Genomic DNA, 14,535 nt, shown 5'->3' with positions numbered 1-14,535 from the left:
GCAGTGAAGCTAATGGGTCGTAGACAAGTCCTTTTTGCTAACGTCTTGATACTAACCCCAATCAATGCTAGAAACGCAGACTCCCAAAAAATCTTTCATTTGGCAATCTTATAACTTTGACGTCCTTTGTCGGGAACGGGCAAAATCGGGACAGAAACAGCCCAATGGTCTTAATGTGTGTACCCCGCCTAAGACGGCAACAATGAAGTCACAAGTTGTTGCATTTGCCCACTTGTTCTGCCTACACACTATCTAAATAAAAGCACCGCTTTGAACAAAAGTGTACCTTAGCGATGAAAATCAAGTATCAAGGATGCAAAAGTAGTGACAAGTCATTGTAGTCTACACACCACCCTCGGTCAGGGATCTCTACTAGCACTTAGGTCAGTGTTCCTTCCCCGTTGATGTGATGGAAATTGATTGAACTGCTTGCTGACAACACTGTGATGGCAAGTTGTTGTAATGGCGCTACAGCTGGTTTATGTTGAAATGTAATGAGGGGTGGTAAAGGGCAAGATTTGTTGTCTTTCTCTACACCACATAGACTGTAGAATTGAGAAATGAATTTGTGAAATGTCTAATGAGGTAAGATCATTTTCTTTCAAGCACCTCACGCAGCTCGCTCCTCTGATGAGTGCATTTGTGTTGTCAGAGGGCACTTGGCCATGCTTTTCACATGCAAACTTCAGAGGCTCTTCTCTCTAATTAGGTAATGTTGATATTCTTTCTTTTTCCATTTCTGCGTGCTTTGCATAAAGAAGCTGTTGTGCAGTAAAAAGCATGTTTATAGTTTACAACATAAAATACATGAACTGACAACTGGAACTTTTTACACAATCAGCCAAATATTATGTGAAAGTTTTATGGCATTTTGAGTTTAGGAAAGTTTGGGATTGCACAGTAATCTCTCAGTAATCAAATCAAAGAACTTCTAGTAATGCAGTATGCTTTCTCCTTGTTTTACATTCCAGCTATTTAGTGCTCACTTTGTGACACAATCATAGATTCCCACATTCCTTGTCAGCTAAAGTAATCTAGTAAAATCTTGCTTTGTTGCTTAATGTGGCTTTAGTATCAACCATAAGCCATCATTACAGCGTATGTGTGCTGGTTGGTCCAAAGTAGTACACATGGTCATTCTTCGGCTACGTTTACACTATGCTCCCAGTAGCCAGCCCTGTTTCAGGCCCCTGACAACACGGTGCTGATAAGAACCCTATCAGCCATAGTAAATTTCATGTCTCACATGATATGCTATACAATGCTAGTTTAAATGGCATAAGAGTCCAATTAATAAAGTAGAGCAGCAGGTAGACACATCTGGGGAAATGTTCTCCACTGGGGTTTTCCCAATTGGTGGATAATGATTCCTCCACATAAACGGCAGTTTGACAGGCCAAAATCCAGACATCAGGTTGTAAGGCAGGGAGGAAGACTATTTGCAGACTAGGTGTGGTTTAACCAAATGCTAATACTGGAGCATGAATAGAGAGTGTCGTAGACTAGACCCTATTGAAAATATTAGTACATTGAGAACGTGAGGCTTGAATTGGAACATAAAGTACAACTAAGTCAGCAATACAGGAAGGTGCTAAGCCATGTAATATTTTATGAGTAAGTAAAAATAATTATAATACATTCACGACTGAAAGCAGCACAAGTTGGGCAGTATGGGGATAATATGATTGAACTTTCCTGTAAAAAAAAAAGAGAAAAAAAAGAGGCCTGCTGAAGCATTTTGTACTAACTGTAGTCTTTTACTACAAGAGATGGGAAGACCAGAAGGTAAAATGTTATAATAGTCACTATCAGATGTAACAAAAGCATGAACAATGGTCTTAGTGTCACTCATGTCATGGCTAGAACAGGCCATATCTTAGAATGTTGAGCGAAAGAGTGTGTGGAAAGATTTTGGTACAAGAGACGGATCAGTTAGTTAGTACATGATAGAAAGCTATTATCAAACATCTATTTAGCAACAGTATACTGTACATGTGCAGCCCTGTGCTGACAACAAATTTGAGCCTGACCATAGGAGCACTTCCCACTATGCTGGGGCAACAAACTTAGTCCAAAGCTGCTTGGCATCCACATTTTATCTTAAAAAAAGGCTTGATGGAATGTGTGGAACTTTACTGGCATCCCTGATAAACTGTGGGTCCAAATGGAGTGCATCTTTGACCGCCTGGGACTCAGCAAGCCTATCCACCCACAGCCTATCATGTGTACACAGATTGACCGGGAGAAAACTTTGCAGATTTTAATATGGAGCGTGAAAATGACAAAATACAGTGCCCTAAGTTTCATGCAAACAGGGCTGCCGTGGCCACAGGAAACGTAGCCTTAACAACATGCGAGAACTTGCTTGTCACTTAGCAATAGCTTCATCTACCTTGTTTGTTCATGACCTCGTTCACACTCTGCTTGAACTTCAGTTCACTCTGAACATGTCCAGAAAATGATTTCAAACTACAAGAATGACTGTGAGTCCAAGACGCTCTGCATTCATTACCTATAGTTTTGTTTTCTTGTTTCTGAGCTTGGTCCACTTCAAAATTCAGTAAATTTTTACGCGGTATAAACTAATAAACCAAATTGTGTCACAACAAATGATGTGACATGTAACTCTTTTCTTTTAGTTATTGGTCAGTGACAGGTGTTTATTTATATGTGTCCTGCGATTGGCTAGCAATCTGTTCAGGGGTACCGACCTAGCTCTCACCCGCAGGCAGCTGGGATAGAGGTTCCAGCACAAGCTAGTGATCCTAGTGAGGATAAACAGTACAGAGAATTGATGGATGGATACACGAGGGGCGAATATTTTTGTCCATCCATTATCTGAACCGCTTTTCCTCACAAGGGTCACGGACATGCTGGAGCATATCCCAGCTGTCTTTGGGCAATATGCGGGGTACATCCTCAACTGATTGCCAGCCAATTGCAGGTCACATTTTTGTAGGGATTTTATAGTGATGGGTTTAAAGGCTTTTTGTATGTTATGGTGTATGGTATGGTATATTTCCTTTTGGAAATAGTATTCAAAATTATGGTCTTTTTCAGGCAATTTCTGCTTGATTCTATTATAAATATAAGTACTGGGGCTATCTTATCAAATCCATGTATATTTCAATTGACAACCCACCAGTACCTCTGGTTTTGCCGGTCGGCATGGATTTAGTTGCCTGCATTACTTAATTCGCTATAATCGCTGTATTTGTAAACTGTCCTCGGAGGTGGTCATTGGAATGATCAGCCTCTCCACGAGATAATCTGAGGGATTGTCTAGTAGCTACGACCTGTAGGGAGTCATATGGAAGATTATTCAAATCGACATTTGTTGTATTAGGGTTAGTATATTTCCCCAAGCTCCTTACAGCTGCAAATGGTCTTTGTGAGCTACAATCCAGCCATGTCCCTGTGTTTGTAATTCTTTTGTTTATTTATATATATATATATATATATATATATATATATATATATATATATATATATAAAGATTTGGTTTGTTCATTATTTATATTATCTAATTAGATTTTTAAGAAGCGTTCAGACATCAGGATATTTATACAGTGGAACCTCTGAGTTTGAACGTCTCGGACCTCGTACAAATCCGACTTCGACCCAAAAAATCGGGGAAAAAAAATTCTCAGCGTTTGACCTCATTCTCGGAGACCGAACACCCAAGCAAAGCCGAACGATGCAGACTGCTCATGTTACGGTAGTTGAGACGAGGCGCTGATCATGTTATGTCAGAGCGGCGTCAACACTCCCGGGGGTGCGCCGTACATTCGCGAGTGTAATTAGATTTTTCCACAACAATTTTCTTCACCATGGGCCCAAAGAAAGACAACAGTGCCAGTGGCAGCAAAAACAACAAACTGCTAGGAAACACAGTGGATTTAAGGAAGGAGATAATCTGTAAATAATCATCTGTGACCCTCGACGATCTGAGGCAATCTGAGGTGCGCATGCGCGGCAGGTCGGCCATCTTGTCTTGCTAACCTACGGCAACCACACGAAGACAAAACATCTAAGAATGTACAATCCACGGTACACATTCGTAAAATTATTTGAAACAATATAAAATGCTTTGATATTGTCTAGACAGACAGACGGATAGATAGATAGATACATAGATAGATAGATAGATAGATAGATAGATAGATAGATAGATAGATAGATAGATAGATAGATAGATAGATAGATAGATAGATAGATAGATAGATAGATAGATAGATAGATAGATAGATAGATAGATAGATAGATAGATAGATAGATAGATAGATAGATAGATAGATAGATAGAAAATAAAGGTAACAAGTTATTCACAGCCTCACTAAAAATGAAGTGAAGTCAAAAGTGAACTTTGTCTTTGAAATGTGCATTAGAAATGGATAAGTATAATACATATATTCATACAGTAATTAATTCATCCAGTCTAATAATAATACAAAGTAAACACTAACGTATCTATCTATCTATCTAATTTTATGAATACGTACTGACAATTGTACGTACAGGAATTACTTTTTGCTTTGTCCTAGTGTAGTTGCCGTAGATTAGCGCCTCAGCTCGTGCAGGGGTCACAGATAGCGCCTTGACAGTGCCACTGTGACCACCTCCGTAATTACTGGTGCAAGGACAGCCCCTTAGCTGTTCAATAATGTGCCTGACGTTAAATAGTGCACGCAAGGACCCCTTAGTAGTCTAACAATATGCCCGATGTAAAAACTCAACCTTGGCACTGAACTATAGCATGCATTAACATAGCAATAATGAGGAATTTAAAACAGGCTCCGTATGTTTGCGAGTGCATTTGTCATCCACTGATGCCATCACACCACAACAAAAAAGGTAAGGTATTTTTTTTATTGTTTAAATACATGTTTTTACGTAAATAAAAATTAAGAGATAGGTCTTTAGGGCCTCTAGCCTTATTTTCCTTATTTTTAATAGTAAAAAAAAAAAAGATTGATAGATCAATATGAAATATTTACAGTATATTCTGATACACATTTCCGTCATATCGCAAAGCCCTAATTTGTACTCGATGTTGTTGCTTACGGTATGCCAAAAACGTTGTTGTTGTTTTTGGTTTGTTAGTTTTTTAAGAAATAAAAGTCCAAGTTGGAGCAGCTTGTAACCATGCACAAATAATTAAATGCAAGTTTACAACTTTACTGCAGAGTCTAATCCTATCTGACCAAAGTGTCTGTTGGAGGACTTCAGAGGTGCACTATAATGTTTATAGCCTGCAGCGCAGACTAAATCGAAAGTAGTCTGCAAGATGTGTGATCTACCAAGCCAAGCAGAGATAGAAGTTGTCCTTGGGAAGCTAACACTAAACTAGATCATCTTTTGAGCTGGAGGAAGCAACTTGTAAAATCTTAATTAAAAGATTGTATCACACATGGTTTTGCATGTGGAAAATATGGAAATAATGGACTTAAAAGACGAGTTTTCACAGTCGGAGCAGATAAATAATTTACCATGCAGAGAGTAGGCGGAATGAGAGAAGGCATTTGCTGCCAGGAGAGATTCTGCATTTTTAAAAATCCACAGCAATGATCGGCTCAATACAGCACCTGTACAAACTTTCCTCATGATCCCTGTCTCGTACTCATTATAGCAAGAATAAATTGTTATGTTCAGAAATTGGATCCCAAAAACGCAGACACAAGTAATAGTTTTGACATTTATTAGTAAAACAAAGCTTCAACTGAAGGTGAATCATCTCGGCTAACAGTAACATGACGAAGAAAACAAAGGCTCTTGCATCACCCTAACTTCACCAGCTAGATTGATAATTGTGATTCACTCGAGGGAGTTCTTCACAATATCAATCTGGTCCTTCACTTGTCAGACCTGTTCGGGAAAGGCGGGGCTTGCTGTACAATACTTCGAGCTGATTGGACGATGCGGTGTCTTTGCACATTTTGTTTTGACCAATCAAGGCAATGGTCGACAATCTCGTCTTCCGTCTCATCTTCTGAAAGGGGGGGGGGGGGGGGGGCACGAACATCTTTACCAGATAAAAATGCACGAAACTCCTCTTGCAGTTCAAATTCAACAAGGAAACGTTGAGTAATTATGCAAGAACATAATTAATTACAGCATCCATTCGTCTGTTAGGTTTGTTTGTTTCCCCATGCCATCTGCGCTTATTGGTTTCGTCCTGCCTAAACAACGCCTGATTGGTCAGATCGCAAAAAGATTGGCTGCAAACATAACAGCGGGAGCAGTACAAGATGTATTCTCGGAGTTTGTGAACTCACAAATACCGCGAGAATTAATCTTGCTGGCAAAGTTAGCATCAGCCAGGGCCAAACGCTGAACATGGAATGTCCACTAAGTCATTAACTAAACAGTTTGCGCGAAACGTACTCACGACTAGACAAGGCAGTGAAAACTAGACCTGAAACGGCGAGAAGGTATCGTGGATCAGGAGACGTGGAGCTAGGTAGCTAACAATCATTTATTGGGCTGTGGAGGCAAGCAGATGAATCATCCGACAAACAGAATGTTTCCTCCGCTGTTCGCTTAACAGGTTGCGGATGACTCTCATAGGCTGCTGATTACATCAGGCAGTTGCAACACACAGTCTGTGAGCACAAATATGACACAAATTAACATAATCATAACATTTGACAACACACGTCCTCAGTTTACCAAATGCCTATTGGCCACTTTCTCATCATCTTAAAGAATTCCAGCAAGCGAAATAAGAGGTGTGTCCCATCGCTGTTGTTCAATTTACAATGAGAAATATAGATTTGACACCAATCTGGGAAAAAGTCAAAACAAGGTCATTGGATGATATGTTTGTTGATACATCACTGCACATCATCACAGGAAATCAGAACAGTATTATTGGATTTGGAGCGCTTTGGCCTTTTTCGATCTCCTAACAGCATAACAGCTATCATGACAATCATACAATCATCAAATGTCACTACCATGACATGATTGTTGTTTTATTTCATAATCTTAGCTTTTATCTTCTTCTTTTTTGCTGGGAAAGATAGATCGATCACCAAAGGAGACACACGTTTAGTTATTCCATGCCACTACCACCGTCAGAATTTAGAATATTTCATTAAACAATAACAATAGTGTAAATGCTTGGGGGGGGGGGGGGGATTCATGCACATGGAAGTCCTATTTCCTTTGGATTGTTTTAGCAGAGACAAATAGTAAGTAGTATTAGTAAATAAGGCAATGCTGTTTAAAGCTTGCATTTGAGCTAATACATAAATGCTTTTAAAAATTATGATATAAGTAGCAAAACTGCACCATGGTATTAACTGTCATGTTTGGTGCTTTGTTTAATTAGTGTTAAATTGACTTCTCACCACACCACATTCATGGTGCATACACTTCAAATAAAGATTTTAACCAGTACCCAAGAAGTTGGAGGATGCGCATGCTTTGATATAATTGAACACGATTTTGGCATCTCTGCTAAGACTGCTTTACTTTTCATTTGAGATCCGATGGAATGATCTCTCTTCATTGCTTTCTCAACACACACACACACACACACCCACACACACACACACACACACTGTCACTGTACAGTTTTATTGTTAACCATCAATCGCCACCTTTCTTCTGTGACTCCTCAAATCCTCAACTTCCTGTTGCCTTGAAATACTTCAACCTCCTACCACTCATCCTCATGTTCAGAGGACAAATTTCACAACGCATGGGTCTCCTGCTGAGGGATCAGCTGCGTGATGAATGACAACCTCACCAATTAACACCATCTCCACATTGCACAACAGGTCACATGAACGCCAGTTCTGTTTTGTAGCACGAATGTTTGGCGAACACAGCCAAACGCAAACAATAGTTCCATATAATTTGCCTTGAATGCATTATACTCAATCGGCATTTTCTCAAAAAGGAAATGGACCTGTCGTGCTATTATTTGATGTTCGTACAGGACTGGAGATCTATTGTTGGCATTCTCTTGAAGTTTTATTTTCTTCTTTTTTTCCTAATAGTGGTACATTATTAACATTATGCTATATCAGTACTGAGAGCCTCCGAGGGAAGTTGTGCTCATTTTCATCAAGCAGCATGCTTTACTCGAGGAGGCATTTGTCTTCAGCAACTCACAACGTAGCCATGTTAGCAAGCAGCTGCAACGCAACAAGTCAGCTCCTTCTTGGTGGTGCAACATAGAGAAATACTTTGTTCTGCTGAAATCATAATGAGGCAGTAAATGCAGAATCTTTGACCCCAAAGCAGACTCCAGAGGTTGGGCAATTATTGAGTTTTATTGAACAAAAGGAAAAAGCAGAAGATACGAAAGCTAAACCAACGACACATGGCCGACACATAAAATTATGTAAACAATTATTTAAAGAACAAAACAAAACAAAAGCAAGAGAGAGATGGAGCCATGGCAGAAGGTGCCAAATAGTAACAAAGACACAAAATCTTAAAGTTATGGTCTGAAGGATTTGTTTTGGCCTGTCCGGGTCAATCCTGGGCAGAGATTCAACGCTTTCCTTCCAGCCAAGCCACAGAGGCAAGCTACGCAAATTTCTCTGAGCGAAGGCCCGCTTTTGATTGGTGGACTGTTTCTGTGGACGTATTAGAGGAGTTTGATTCCTGTGTCTTGTCTGCATATGAAATTCGGCTGTGCGAACGCCCACTCCTGATTGGTGGGCTGGTGTCACGCTCGTTCCTGGTTGGCTGCTGTACTCAGCTTCCTCGAGCGTCAGTTTTGAATCTTGTGTTTACAAACAGCAACGGAAAAACTTCGGACCATACCTTTAACTACTCAAGTAAAGAACACAATAACGAGTGCATATAGAGAAATGGAATCTTAACTGCTTAAGATAAGAACAACGCAACTATTTACATAGACTGGCGTAAACAAGGAAAGCTGGAATACGGACGTAATGAACCAAACCAAACTGGAACTGCTAATGGTGTAAACTGTAGTCGATCTTCTCCTGCACTTAACTCATAATGTATAAATATGTTTTTTAATACTTCATCCTGCACTCCCAAAATCATATTTATACGTTGTTGTTTTATTTATTTTGTATTTATTTTTTATGCTAGTGCATACAGAAGGCTTTGATGCAGCCTCTGACCTGAAGAGGATGCTTAAAGCAATGGTAAAAACGGCCAGAAGATGGCAGCAGAGTATACGAGATCAACCAGGGCCATGTTGCAAAAAAGCTCTTTTAAACAGATTTGTGAATTATGATGAAACTTAGCTATATTCTAATTTCTGCAAAACAGAAACAGATATAATATAATTGTTTTCCTGATGAAAGAAGAGACTAATCTTTCTTTTGGTTTGTTCTATGTTTTTATTGCAATAGAACACAATATTCTGTGGGCCTCGCAAAATCAGTCAAAATCCAGTAAACCAGCCGGGAGCAAAGGGGGTTGCTTTAGTGAAAATGTCTGAGAGTGAATGAGTTCAGAGCCCGACACTTGTGAGTGGGGAAGACAAAAATTAGCAGCAGCACTTACAGAACCGAAATAACAGATGTGGGCTCAAAAGGCAGCCTCGCTCACTTGAAATGTACAACTTCGAGGTTGGGTTGTTGGTGCTGTGTTCCTCGATCTCAAAAAGACCTTCGACACTATCAATCATAAAATCTTGCTGTCAAAACTATGCAGTTTTATTTTTTCCCCAAATGCAATCAAGTGGATTGAGTCTTATCCCTCTGACCGTTCCCAACATGTCAGAGTCCAGTCATGTAGATCAGCAGCCCTTAATCTCTCCACTGGTCTTCTCCAAGGCTTAATTTTAGGGCCCTTGTTGTTCTCACTTTATATAAATGACCTTCCATCCGTCTGTGCTGATTTTGATATTTTCAAATGTATGCTGAGGACACTGTTGTTTACGTTCATGGTAATAATGTCTCTCGGATGGCTCAGAAGCTCTCCGATTCCATGGTTCATAACACAATTGGTTGAAACACTCCTGTTTGCAGTTAAATACATCTAAAACTGTGGCAATGTTTTTCACTAAGTCCAGCAACAATGCTAATGATGAACCTGATGTTTTTGTTTTAGGGGAAAGGCTCAAAATTGTTCCCAATTACAATTATCTGGATGTCATAATTGATTCACAGTTAACATTTAAATCACATGTAAAAAAAAAAAGAAGGTCTGTAATCGTGTCAATCTTAACCTCGATAATTTTAGACATGTTCGCCATCAGATGTCAACACAGGCAGCTAAAATGTATATGCATGCTATGGTCCTTTCACATATCACCTACTGTTTACACATTTGGTCTCAAGCTAATGTTACATCCTTGAAACCTTTTATTTAGTTACTTTACAAGCAAACTGTAAAAATTCTTGATAAGAAACATAATAGTTCACATCATTGTCAAATATCACAAAAATATAAGTTGATTACCTGGGAAAACATGGTCAAATATTCATATATATGTCTTATCTATAAACTCATTCATGCTCTATCATCCCCTCCTCTCCACTATTTAATAACGTCCGAACAACTGACCTTAGCAAGGGGAGACTGTATTGTTTACTGCTTGCTCTGTCCAAGCTGCTAATGAGTGGAATCTCACTCCTGTTAACATTACATTTAAGCTCGAACTAAAAAAAAAAGGTTAAATAATGATCAGAAATGTCAACACTAATGCTTACCGTATTTGTTTATCCCTTCTTGTTTTTTTGTACATTTTAGTAAATGTATTGCTTTTATTATGAAAATGTCATTTTAACTTACTAGTATTTTCGTGAATGTATTGTTATTGTTGTGCATTTTAGTTTTTTTAGTTTTTTTTTACTAGCGTGACATTTACGATCTGTCTCGGGCTGCAGAAGAAAAATAGGCTTCTGGCTAATTCTGGCATATTTACTGAAATGTTTATTAATATGTACTGTCCCTGATACAAATAAATCAATCAAACAAATTTCCCACCAGCCCTTACAGAAGGAAGAATCACTCCTGCAATGTAATTTGCTTACATGCAAAATGGTAACCACATGCCTCCAATAACGGTTTGCTTCGAAAAGCTGCGTTATTTTCTCCTGCGTAGTTCTCCTGCACACACACTCACACCCACTCACACGCACACGCACACGCTTACACACACACTGCTGCTCTTCATCTGCAGAAGTGGTCTTTAATGAAGTGTGAACAGCGCATTGCAACTACCAATCCCTCCTCCTCCTCCCTCTGTTTTCATCTTCTCTCATGTCACCCCAGGGGGCCGCAGGAAAAGACGGACAGAGCGCCACAATTTGAGCGCAAGACAGGAAGGGGTGGAGGGTAGGAAAGAGACGAGAGAGTTAATGGGAGAGAACAAGGTCTTTTTTTTTTGCTCTTGCATCAACCTCTCAACACCCCCAACCCCCCTCAACCCATGTATTATCATGTGATCACGGGGATGTTTTAAGATGGTCTCGCCAACATCAGGTTACTCGCTGAGATTGTGCATGTGCATGGAAGTGTGTTGTGAAGCAGGTCAGGTTGGATGTGCTTGGTGCCCCTTAGCTAAAAGTCACCACAGAATTGGAATTGGCAGGGAAGAAACACTCAAGGTCACCAAACGTGTGATCATGATCAGGTGCCACTTTCAGGAGAAATGTTGTTACACAATCGATTTCATATTGTGCAAACTGGAGGTTGAAGCTGCACGCGCTTTTGCTCCCTTTAAATCAGGCATTGTTTGCTGTCAGAGCTCCTATTTGCTGTGTCACAATGAAACAAATAATCACGGCGCACTTTGTGGGGAAAAGGATAATTAAGGTAATGAGATTCCTTCACGCAGCATTGAAGCAGGCCAAGCACAAGCAAGTGCATAATTTGCTTTTCTCCTTTTAATTTATTTTGCATTTGTTCTGAATTTGTCATTAATGAGCTCACAGAAACCGCTTCTTCTTCTTCCACTAGCCAACATCAATGAGTGCGGACTGGTGACCATATTGGCAGTCATGACTTTTTCCAAACACTAGATAAACATGAATCCAGATGTATCCAGGTGTGTGCCTCAAAAACCCTCTCTGGCCCATCTGTATTCATTTCTACCCATTCAGCAGCACCAAATCATGCCGCCAGTCATTCAGGGGAAGAAAAAAAAAAGGCCTGCCGCTCTGCTTTTCCAAATGTACATAATGGCAACTACCTGGGTTTGCTTGCAGGGACTTATTAGCATCTTTTAGTGCAGATCCTCTATAACTAAACCAGCTCATCAGTTTTCAAACAAAGCATTCAGCTTATTTGTGTATCATCCCTATCCTGTAAAAAACTACTAATGTCCTTTTCTTTTCTTTTTTACTTTTTTGGATGTCTGCATTCAGTTTCATCCCATAAACGTAAAAAAAAAAAGACAACAACAAAAATGGACATGAGTGATTTTCATAGGACAGCAACGATATGTAAAAAAAATTAAATACAGTTAGCCTGTTTTTGTTTTTGTTATGATGGAACATGAGTGGATGAGGGATGGGTGACCCAAATGCAGGGAAACAGGAATTAAGTCCAATGTGTGGTACTTTTATTAACCATAGGGAGAAAGGTGAGCAGACAACCATGACTGGACGGGACGCGACTGGACTGGTCGCATTGACTGGACAGGACGTTAGTAGATTGGTCGCCATGACTGGACATAAAGTGAGTAGATTGGTCACCATGACTAGACAGGGCGTGAGTAGACTGGTCGCCATGACTAGAACGAGCATGACGTGACAGGACCTGATTTGCCTTGATTTGACTTGCCGTGGAGTAGCTATGACTTGGGTGGGGCTATGGCTTCTTCGCTGTGACGAGGACGACTTGGCTGTGACGAGGACGACTTGGCTATGGCGATGGCTTTGGCTGCGGCGAGGACTTGACACACGAACTTCCACACATAACATAGACAATGCACCCACACCGACTGGACAAACACAACAGGCTAAATACACCAACACTAATGAGACACACCTGGGGAAGGGAAGACACACACACAGATGGACGTGGTTAGACATAATGAGACAAAAGACAAAAAACACCAACCATCACAGACAAAAACAACAAGAACACCCATAAACAAAAACCCAATCCCCAGTGAACCGAAACATGACAGTTTTATGTTTAATCATTTCCTTGAGAAACAAATGACCGTTGATTGATTTACAACAGGGGTAGGAGAACCCTGGTCATCTAGAGACGCTGCCCCGCCTGTTTCCTATGTCTCTCTGCTCCAACACAGCTGACTCAAGCTCTGTAGAAGCCTGATAACGATTCTGTTTATCAAATCAGCTGTGTTAGTGGAGGGTGACATGGAAGACAGGCAGGACAGTGGCTCTCGGGGACCTACCCCTGCTTTACACCATACGTTAGACTTGTCCTTCCTTTTATCTGTGTTGTCAATGTTTTGCCTTAGAATTTTTAAAGGTCCTCTTTCCATTTGTGTTTTCCACAGCCCCTTTGACAGACAAGCCGCCCAAAATCCTCTCCCCATCCGAGAGCCAGACCAGCGCCATTGAAATGGCACTAGGTAAAGAAACACGCTGCATGCTAGCACCACTGCGTTGATTGTGTTGGTCACAGTTGCATAAATGGGGTCATATTCACAGCATATGCCCTTTCATTACAATGACGCTGTTCCAGATTTATAGACTAGCAAATCCGCACACCACCCAAATCCAAGATAAAGAAATAAGAACTGCTCTTCTTGACTGATTTTTTTTCTTCCTTTGGTGCATAGCGTACACGCGCTGTGGGAATCGTGAGTTGTATTTACACTCAACAGATCTAACATGCTCATGCACCACTGTGGCACCTTATGTTTGCTCAAATGTAATGATTCAACAATTAATCCCAGTCCCTCTTATGAGGAACCACGGAAGCTTGATTACACCTCATGTGACCGCCATTCTTCTCTCATGAGTTCCTGGGGAAATTCCAGCTCAATGTCTTATTTGGAGCAAACTGAGCCTTTGCAAAAGAGAAAATGGGTCATGATGGAAATTTTTTCGGAGTGCATTTCTGTTTTACAGGGGGAAAATGTGGCAATTGGAAAACAGGCACAGATTATTGTTGCATCACATTGATGGTGGATGCAAATCTTTTTTTTTTATGTTTTTGATTCATATTGTTTTGATTGTTTTATAGAAGTTTATATCAATAAGGCTAAAGAAAAGATTTATACTCGTTACCTCCACTGAGCGCAAAAACAAAAAAGCATATTTACTTGGGGGGTTTTCATTGTGGCTAGTTACTTAATCAGTTAGTTCCCAGGATTGTGCATATCTACAGCAGAGGTGCCCAAATCCGGTCCTTGACAGCCCCTATCCAGCCTCTCTTCCATGTCGCCTTAAATGGGGCAATACAGTGGTGAAAAAGCTTGCTGTGGGCAACAGATGGGTCAACTTGTTATGAATCTACAGCACTCGAGTGAATATGGATTGCACGTCATCACTTTTTCATGAAACAGCAAGGATTGGTGAATGTGTGGAGCAAATAGGGAGTTGTTCAAAGACAAACACTGAACCAAGCTCATGGAAGCCGCGTAGAATCTTTACTTGCGTAACCTTTTCTTGA

General features: G+C 40.2%; 1 protein-coding gene across 1 annotated transcript in view; it reads left to right on the top strand.

The window, feature by feature from the left end:
• Positions 1 to 14,535, top strand: part of LOC147178286 (interleukin-1 receptor accessory protein-like 1) — a 190,419-nt gene that overhangs the window by 118,852 nt on the left and 57,032 nt on the right. Inside the window, exon 6 of the mRNA XM_086068572.1 lies at positions 13,415 to 13,489. Within this exon, the coding sequence (XP_085924698.1) occupies positions 13,415 to 13,489 (75 nt within the window). The remainder of the gene's footprint in view (positions 1 to 13,414; positions 13,490 to 14,535) is intronic.

This window comes from Leptonotus elevatus, chromosome 2 (genome assembly GCF_054856555.1).
Source record: "Leptonotus elevatus isolate MCC_2025b chromosome 2, RoL_Lele_1.0, whole genome shotgun sequence".
NCBI classification, from domain to species: domain Eukaryota; kingdom Metazoa; phylum Chordata; class Actinopteri; order Syngnathiformes; family Syngnathidae; genus Leptonotus; species Leptonotus elevatus.
This window is presented reverse-complemented; position numbering and strand designations above follow the sequence as displayed.